The 10,620-nt window shown below is 35.8% G+C and overlaps 1 protein-coding gene across 1 annotated transcript in view; it reads left to right on the plus strand.

Moving 5' to 3' along the window:
• Positions 1 to 9,816, plus strand: part of LOC135199517 (ETS translocation variant 4-like) — an 18,866-nt gene extending 9,050 nt beyond the window's left edge. Inside the window, exons 4-6 of the mRNA XM_064227636.1 lie at positions 879 to 968; positions 3,663 to 3,855; positions 9,298 to 9,816. Of these exons, the coding sequence (XP_064083706.1) occupies positions 879 to 968; positions 3,663 to 3,855; positions 9,298 to 9,448 (434 nt within the window). The 3' untranslated portion in view covers positions 9,449 to 9,816. The remainder of the gene's footprint in view (positions 1 to 878; positions 969 to 3,662; positions 3,856 to 9,297) is intronic.
• The last annotated feature ends 804 nt before the right edge of the window (positions 9,817 to 10,620 follow it).

The raw sequence follows: 10,620 nt of genomic DNA on the forward strand, positions 1-10,620 counted from the left end.
CAGTCTGGGGGTTGACATGACTTGAAGTTTATGTATCTGACCTGACCTAATTTGACCTGACCAGGAATGAATAAAAATTTGATTTTCCAAACTTTTTCTGCATTTATAAAATAGTTGTTCTCTGTTGAGCTAATATAATCTGACCTACCTAAATTAACTTGACCTGACTTGACATAACATACCTAACCTAACCTAAACTGACCTGATCTAACATGGAATTAATAACTATTTTGATTTTCATACTTTTTTCTGGATTTAGAAAATAGATAACTGACTTACCTAAATTAACTTAACTAGACCTGACCTGACATAACCTACCTGACCTGACCTAACCTAACTCGACCTCACCTGACCTTACTTAAACTAGACCAAGTAATCCATGACAAACCTTTTCATCACATTGGCTTTGTTAAATGGAACCTACTGTATGCCTGTCTGTCTATGTTTGAGAGAGAGAGAGAGAGAGAGAGAGAGAGAGAGAGAGAGAGAGCCTTGACTTACAAAGGAATGAAATTAGACATTTTTTAGCCAAAAGTGAATTAGACCCTAATATACAACGTATGTCTACGTTTGAATGCCTAAACATCACACCCTGAGAAAAGTTATATATTTCAGCAATAAGTGACCTCTGCTATACAACAATATACTTAGAAAACCTTAACTATTTTACTTATATTTACTTATAACGTACTGAGTATTTTATATTTTCATCGCTGAAGTAATAAGTAGACACCACTGCATATTGTAAAGCATCAAGTATTTTACTTAAATGTTCACAAGCATTAAGTACTTAACTTATATTCTATGGAGAAATATAAGAGACGTATTTCTAAAATTCTTTCAAATTTACCCCCCTCCCCAACCCCCCCAAATAACAGGAGACGACCGGACCCCCTTCCCGGACCAAGAGCAGGAAGGTGTGACGAAAGCAGTCAGTACGAAAATTAAAACGGCAACCAGACGAGGAGGTAAGAGAATTAGATAAATTGGGTGGATAGAGAGAAGGACAGATAGATAGATTTATGTATTACATATATATATATATATATATTATATCATATATATATAATATATATATATATAATTATATATATAAATATATAACATATATATATATAATATGCATATATATATAATTAATAATATATATATATATATATATATATATATGTATATAATATATATATATATATTATATATATATATATATATATACATATATATATATATACATATATATATATATATATAATATATATATTATATATATATATATATATCAGTTACTGGGCATCTTTCACCCCCCCCCCCCCCCCCCCCCCCCCCCCTATACTATATAGAACGTAGATAAAATTCTATCTATATATATTATATTATATATATATATTAATATTATATATATATATTTATATATATTATTATATATGTTACTGGGCATCTTTCAATACTATATAGATACGTAGATAAAATTCTCATTCAATAATAATAATAATAATAATAATAATAATAATAATAATAATAATAATAATAATAATATTAATAATAATAATAATAATAATAAAACCATCGGCGGTATATAGAAGACGAGCGAGCCCTACGGGAAATAATCAGGAATCACGTTTCCCCGACCGACAACAACAAGCAGATCAACTTGATCATATTTTATACAAGTAAAAAAACATGCAGTCTTATTATGAAAAATAATCCCGCACCGTTGCAGGATCCCTTGAAGAGGACGGACGTCATTTACAGATACATGTGCCCAATCCGAGGATGCCTCGGAACTTACATCGGGATGACGTCAATGCGCCTCTCCAAGAGGATCTCCTGTCACGCGCAGGAAGGAGCGGTATTTAATCATGCAAGGACTGCCCATAATAAAAGAATCCGACGCAGCGACATCGTCGGTAACTTCGAGGTTATCGACCAGGCACCCGATCTACGTCGTTTGCGAATCTTAGAAGCGCTGCACATCGGGAGGGAGAAGCCCAGTTTGAACATCACACAGGAGACCTTCCTCCTCCCCACCGCCGTCAGGAGAGCAGCAGACACCGCCCCACAACGACCATCGGCACCAGAGGGATCCTGAGGATGATAGAAGCATTAGCTCTCATCCTGAGGACGTCCCTAGTAACCCTGAGGGTGATCGCAGCTCAAGCTCTCGCCCTGAGGACGACCTGGTAGCACGCCCATCGAGGGGACCTCCACCATCACCAATAAGGATGAGGCTCCGCCCACGAAGAGGACAGCCAACCAGCAACGGGCCCCCTGATGACATCGCTCGTGACGTCACAGGTATTGCCCAATGAAAAGTGAGGTACCTGTTTCTTCAAGCCAACCGAATGCAATAAATAGCGTGAATAATAATAATAATAATAATAATAATAATAATAATAATAATAATAATAATCATAATAATATAATAATAATAATATAATAATATTAATATTAATAATTAATATTAATAATAATAATAATAATAATAATAATAATAATAATAATAATAATAATAATAATAATAATAATAATAATAATACTGTTCAAGAAACAAAATGGCAGAATTAAGCGAGTTGATTTTATATATTGTTTTTATCTATTTTTCTTACAATATATAAAATCAACTCGCCTAATTCTGCCATTTTCTTTAACAGGGCTTGCCTAGAAAGAGGGTCTTCGACCAAATAATAATAATAATAATAATAATAATAATAATAATAATAATAATAATAATAATAATAATAAGAATAACAAATCTGGAATCATTATAAAAGACCTAGAAAAGGGGCTTTACAGAAGTTACTACAGATATCATTATCAAAATATATATATATATATATATATATATATAATATATATATATATAAACAAAATAACTGCTAATTTATCATTTCAATGTCGCCAAATTACAAAAAGAAAATCTTGCCCTTTTAAATCCTGAAGATTCCAAAAACTCTACGGAGTTTACTCCCCTTATTTAAGATCCTTTTCCATAACTAATATACGTAATCATTATTGAATAATAATGATATATTTTTACTTCAGCCCAAGGCCATATACATAGAATATGCAAAGTACATACAATAAATACACACAATCCTGGATAAATGAGATAACATGATAAAAAGAATAATGATAATCGACAAAAAAAATAAAAATTTGAATATTAAGATACATCAAAACTATAAATGTTAAGAGGGAATTTTAAGATCAATAATTGTAGAGAGTGTAGGATAGTTTATTGGATTTTATTTTGAATTATAGAACAATTTACCCTTTAGTGTAACCTTCTACTGATCAATAGTGGATTTATGCCTGTCATGTTGTCTTTATATATATATATATATATATATATATATATATATATAGATATATATATATATATATGTGTGTGTGTGTGTGTGTGTGTGTGTGTGTGTGTGTGTGAGAGAGAGAGAGAGAGAGAGAGAGAGAGAGAGAGAGAGACAACACAAAACCACAAGAGCCAAGTGTATCAAAGAACCCAGATGTCCTCGCAGGGGTTAACAGTTAATATTAAAGCCCTTAACCTTTTCTCCTTTCTCCGCCCGACAAACCCTGGAATCGATCCCAACGACGTGAGTATTCAAATATATATACATATATAACTCTCACTCTCTCTCTCTCTCTTCCCCTGCCCTTCGCAGAACGAGGCCCCAAGTCCTGGGAGTTCTTGGTGCGCCTACTCGCCCACGAGAAGACCAACCCCACCCTCATCCGGTGGGAGGACGCCGAGGAGGCCACTTTCCTGCTGGTGCAACCCACCATCATCGCCCAGATGTGGGGCGCGAGGTCCGAGAACCCGAACCTGTCCTACAATAACTTCGCCCGGGCGCTGAGGTACGTGTCCCGTTTGGATATATCTTCGTTTTCCTGGCAAATGATGTCCCGACTCTTCGCTTGTTTGGGGGGAGTAAGACTACTAATTACTTAGCTGTTGCTGTGCTGTATAGTTGTTCTTGCTGTTGTTGTTCTTGTATCGTTGTTCTTGTACAGGTGTGCTCGCTGTCGACAACAGCAGGAACAACCGTACAAGAACAACAACACCAAGAACAACTGTATAAGTTCTTGTATAGTTGTTCTTACTGCTGTTGTTCTTGTATAGTTGTTCTGGTTCGAGGGGGTGGTGTGTGTGTAGAAGCCTCAAAAAGGGTCTGAAACAGGTGTTTTGCGTTGAGTTCAAGGTACAGGAATTTTAGGATAGGATATTCATGATTCATTTATCAGAATGAAAAATGTCAAAAATAAATAATGTGCTCGTTGAACACTACAGAACAATTATTTCTAATCAAATGAAGCATATTTATTTTCATTTTCGTTGGTGAAACAAGGCCCTATTTGACCGTAGATTTCAGAACATTTGAATCGCCGAAAAAAATCTCCGAAAAATGCCAGAACAATTAAGCCTAATGAAACGAAGCGTATTCATTTTCCTTTTCGTTGGTGAAACAAGGCTCTGTTTTAATTCACGTTCAAAGTCAAGAATATAATGTTTACAACTTAGGCACGAGGGGAAGAATCTTGCACGCATCCCGAGTAAGCTGGAGGTCGGAGACACGCCTTCTTCAAACATACTTGCACGGAAGGGATAAAAGTAAATAAGAGATTATCATCATTATTACTCCTGTTATACAGAGAATAATCATTCCCAAAGGAAGTCGTGTAATTGGAACTTTTTCCTTTAGCACGTTTCTTTTATTATTTATCTATTGATTAATTTGTTTTATCGTCCTTTTTGCTTGCATTTCCCCTTTACTACCTCTTACTTCTTCCTGATGGACCCCTTAATATTCTTTGGAAACTTTTTGAATTTCAAGTCAGTTGTCCGTTTGGTGAAAAGGTTTTATGTTGTGGACAATATAATAATAATAATAATAATAATAATAATAATAATAATAATAATAATAATAATAATAATAATAATAATAATAATAATAAGGGTCTTGTTTCATATGAATAGGTTCATCCTCTAAATAATAATAATAATAATAATAATAATAATAATAATAATAATAATAATAATAGTAATATAGTAGATAGGTTTGAAAGGTGTGAAAAGAGCGGAAGAAAGAGGATATGGAGGAAGGTACAGTAAAATGAACGAAAGGCACGCTACAAGGAACCTCAAGTAATGCCTACAGTACACCGCATGAGGTACGTACGTAAGTACGGACAATGGACGGAGGAAGGTGACTGTCTCGTTCCATTTCTTTTCCATCTTCTTGTTATAGTGGTAACTATTTACGGACAATAGGCGGACGTACGTACGTAAGGACGGATGAAGGCAGCGGTGCTGTTTTGTTCTTTATTATTTGTTTTCATTCGTCCTTTTTTATAATTCAGATACGTACGGACGGGCTGACTGACGTGCGGAGTTGCGTACGTATACGTACATACGTAGGTGAATACTGATATTCTTCTTCTTCTTCTTCGTATTACGATCTGAATCCAGTCTGGCAAATGCTTGTCTTTTAGTTTTTCTCTTATCCCTTTTTTATTCTTTATCCTTTATTCTTGTCTCTTATTCCTCCTCCGACTTTTTTGTCTTTTGTTCTTTATCGTGTATTACCGCCCGTCTTTTGTTATTTTAATTGGTCGTTTGGTAGACTCGTTTTCTGGCTGGTTACAGAGCGCGCCCTCGAGTTAATTACAACTCATTCCTTGTATTTGTAGTAAACAATAATAATATAATAATAATAATAATAATAATAATAATAATAAAACAACATTACTAATAATATATTAATAATAATAGTAATGATAAAATAATAATAGTTGTTTTCCGTGTAAGGAGCCAGTCAAAACCGGATTGCCTCCGAGCAAGAATGTACCGACTGATTAATGAGAGTCCCCCCTCTCTCTCTCTCTCTCTCTCTCTCTCTCTCTCTCTGATTCGGGGGCGTAGAACTAGTCTTTATTCATATTTATGTCAAGTAAGTGTGTTTGAGTGTGTAGTTCTTTGAGCTGGCATTTTATATGTTCTGAAAGTCAAGGCAAGAACAATTTTTTTATTAATATTATTAATGTCTCGTGATCCAAGACGATTTTGCTCGATACAGACAAGTTTCCACTGGATTGGTCGTTGCTGCTTCGTCCACATATACAGGCAGGCTTCACTGGCGGCGTAACTAACACCCAATACACCTACACACACACACACAAACACACATACATCCATACACACACACAGCATTATTCACCCATATCTTGAAATCACTCTTTCACATCATATCTCCATCTCTCTCCCAATTTCTATTCTTCTTCTTCTTCCCTTACGCGTCTTAAAAAGTTAAAATTCTCCACATCAACCGATTATTATCGTTCTTTTCTACCCCCACGTGACCAAATCACTCCACAGTACTAAGGCAGATCAGTCCTAAGCCTGTACTTTTCTTCTTCCACATCAAAACCATCTGTCTTCATTGCATTTATGACCAGATGTCTTTCATTTTCTCTTCCCACCTTTCTTAACTTTTGCTTCAACTGGATAATGATCGGATATATCTCCAGTCACTCTTCTTATTACATGTAACTGTACTTGGGCATGACTTTGTCTTCCCAAGCACATTTCATACTAATTTGCCCAAGGAACTCCCAACAACATTCACATTCTCTCTCTCTCTCTCACACACACACACACACACACCTACTTCGGCATCTAAGTCTCCTAGCACAATCACCTTCACACTTTTTTCAAAACTAGCCAGTCCACGGAGTACGACTTTCCCCCCAAAACTTCCCTTTCATTGGAGCGCACAATTCGAGCAGGTGATCTAGTCAGCTAAATTAAGTGAAGATAACATTACCGTTAATAGGCAATTGAAGAATAAACCAAGATGACTGTCACCGTCACACAATACGTAATTTTCACAAAGGGATGAACCCCTTATGCAGAAAACTTTATACACCTGAGCAGATGACGCAGACCCTCCTTCAGACATTAATTCATTCATCTCAGAGTGAAACTAAATGAATGGGTTGCCTTCCTGATGGTTGTTCGTACGTTTGAATGGTTTGTAAATTAGTCACCGTATTCTCCATGCCCAACCAAGCACAGTATGATATAAAGTCAATGCAGCAGGATTTTAGGTAAATTTCTCGAATGCAATTTCTCGAAAGTCAAATTCTCGAACTCAATTGCTCGAAAAAGAATTTCTCGAACTATCATTTTCTAGAATCTCATATTTCTCGAAAACTGATATCTATTTTGTAGAGAAAATTGAATGGAAAAATTTTCATGTATTTCAAGGAAAATATATCCTTTTGGGTTGACAAACACAAATGTTAAAAATTTATTGTAAATGAAGGAGTGAAAAAAATACAAAGGCTATAATTTTATTGAATGTATAAAAATATTATAATTCAGAATGAAATACAGTATTAAAATTTAATCAATCAAAATGAAATGTTGTATGCTGCACTTCGTAGATATTCTTCGACAGGCCTCTCTTCGTCATAATTTATTACAATGGTTTGTAACCTTTTTGCACAGTCACGATACTTCTTTTTGCGCACAGGAATACCAACACCTCCCAAATATTGTTCAATTCGTAGCTCCTGTAGACTTTGTTCTCGTTGTAATACTTGTATAAATTTCCAGATGGATGGATGACAAGCACTTAATTGCTGTACTTAATGACAAGCACTTAATTGCTGTACAAATGCTAACGCAGATAACAGGCGAACCTGAATAGCAAATTCAGCATCGGTGTCGTACCGTACTATAAAGCCATTTTCTTGAATTTTGCGATAAATGGATTTACAAAAATAAAAAAAAACAGCCACGGCATTTTGTACTTGGAAATTCATGCTCTATAGCTCTAATCATAGCCAATTCAAAGTCTATCATTATTGTGGCTGGCTCAAATGTTGGGATTTTTTCTTTTACAATCTGCATGAATCTTTTGTAGGTCTCTCGAGTTTTGTTCGGTAATAGTGCATAAACGAGGGTTATGATAATTCCTGAATGCACACCATGTATTGTATACAACTGAAAAAAAATTCAAGGTACCATCAGCAAACCAGTTCTCTGAGCGTGCTAGTAAATCGAGGTTTCTCTGTGTCGAAAAAATCAATATACGATCATTAGTGGGACCCGAGTCATACCTAAGAAACAGTTCTTCTTTGTGAGTTTGGTAAATTCTTCCGGGATGATAAGATCTTCTTGGCAATCGGGTAAAACAGGGACACCATTTTTCTTAGCTCGTATATTGCGTATATCCCTCTTCATATTTGATATTGATGGGAGTTTCACCGCAACAGCCCCACTTACCCCCTTTGAAGCACAAGACACTATATAATGGGGTGTATTCCGGCTATTGATTGCATCCTCTCTCACTTTTTCTTGGACTCTGGCAGCTTCGACTTTAGCCCCATCTCCTGCATGATTGTGGTCACCACTCTCTTTTTCTATATTATCATTGATGGTGATAGCACGAGCAGAACATTTAAATTTCTTGCACATTTCACATTTCCAATAAATTTTGTTATTTACTCCTTTGTCCTTGATATATAATTATCCATTTAAAAATAATTTCTTCCTTCCCTTTTCACTCTCAACAGACGTTGCTTCCATCTTGATGGGTTGAGACTACTGGAAAAAAATATAACAGGAAAAAACTCTATTCAGAATTTTGTAAACAGAATGAGAAGCGTTTAGAATGCTGATGGCCTCTTTATGAATTGGTCTTTGGCGCTTCTGGGATACTTTCGATTGTGTTCGAGAAATTTACTAGTTTGTTTTCTAGTAACTGACATTCGAGAAAATGATAGTTCGAGAAATTATTTTTCGGTCAATTGACTTCGAGAAATTTGCCTGACACCGTACAGTACTGTACCTTTTTTAAGAGTTCCTCGTTGGGCGAGTGGTTTACGTGCTCACCTTCCAATTCTGTAGTCCTGCGTTCGTGGAATCAGTGGAATTTATTTCTGGTGATTAAAAATTAATTTATCGTTATAGTGTGGTTCGGATCCCACAATAAGCTGTAGGTAACCGTTCCTAGCCACGTAAAAACATCTAACCCTTTGGGCCAGCCTGGGAGAGCTGTTAATCAGCTCAGTGGTCTGGTTAAACTAAGATCTACTTACCAATACTGTACGTGTATATACAGAATGGGCTTGCAAAGCAAAATCTAAGCTCACGGTTGGCCAAGGAAGAAAGAGCTCTGGCCACAATTTCAATTTGCAATCCCATTTATTCATATCTCTGAACGTTCTTAAGTTGAATGCTCTTCAGCAGGGTGGTGTCTGTAAAACAACACAAATCCCTCTCTCTCCCGACAGGTATCACTACAACAGCGGAGCGTTGGAAGCGGTGTCCGAGAGGCAGTTCATGTACAAGTGCGGCCCCCGGGCCCTGGAGTATTACAGACTCCTGAAGGAGGAGAAGGAATCCTACGGGAAGGAAGAGGGAGACATCCAGGACGATTCGTAGTGCCTCCTCTCCTGGTGGTCATTCCTGAATGCTCGGCGGAATCGGCGATCGAGGCATTTTCACTGAAACAGGGTAAATCAAGAGTCAAAACTCTAATCTTCCTCTACTTTTCCTTTCTCTTCTTCTTCTTCTTCTTCTTGTCTCTCTAGATCTGGAAGGCTCTGGAAATAAATGGGGTCTCCTTTTCTTTCCGTTTTCCAGGAGCGTCTGCAGAACGACAAACACGCAGACTAGAATCGGGTCTGGTATTCAGTTGTGATTGCATCTTTCCATATATTCATATGATTGATTATCTCTCTTTATTTATATAATTATATATATATACGTATATATATATATATATATATATATATATATATATATATATATATATATAATATATATATATATATGTGTGTGTGTGTGTGTGTATATATATATGTATAACTGAATCACAAAAGTTAGGAACGTGATAAATCCATAAATAAAGATATATGCCCCGAAGGAAATTAAACAACGGAGTATCCGCGAGAGCTTTTGATGTCCAAACGTCTTTTACTAAGCTTAGTAAAGGACGTTTGGACGTCGAAAGGTCTCGCGGTTACTCCATTGTTTATTTTCCTTCGTGGCATATATCTTTATTTATATATACATATATATATATATAAACATAAATATATACTATATATCCCAAATACCACACATTCACTGCATATGAAGTTATGTATATCACTTGAACAGAGGACGTCAAATTCACTGCGTATTAAGTTATATCACTTGCACATAGGACGACAATATTATGAAAGGTTCAACAGAATTGAATGTTTGTTTTCGAGTTTTTACATGCCCATCTTCCCCAGCTTCATGGAGCCAAATAATTTGGCCCCTTGAAGATGGAGGCAGACAAGTTTCTGCAAGCTCTGAAAATGAAGTGCCTCCTCTTTAGAACCTTCCATATTATTGAGGTTTTCTGTAAACATGCATACATATGTACACATAACCTACTCTTCTGATTCCCTGGAAATACAATCGAACCCAACTATTCGTGGTTCTGGATTTGTGGCTTCACCTGTTCGTGGATTTTTCTGTAGAATGTACATTCAGATTTTTCACAGAAAATTCACCTATCAGCAAATTGTTTCGTAGAGAAATGTTCACTAATTACTGTATTTTCAGATTTTCGTGACTACATA

This window comes from Macrobrachium nipponense, chromosome 25 (genome assembly GCF_015104395.2).
Source record: "Macrobrachium nipponense isolate FS-2020 chromosome 25, ASM1510439v2, whole genome shotgun sequence".
Classification (NCBI taxonomy): Eukaryota; Metazoa; Arthropoda; class Malacostraca; order Decapoda; family Palaemonidae; genus Macrobrachium; species Macrobrachium nipponense.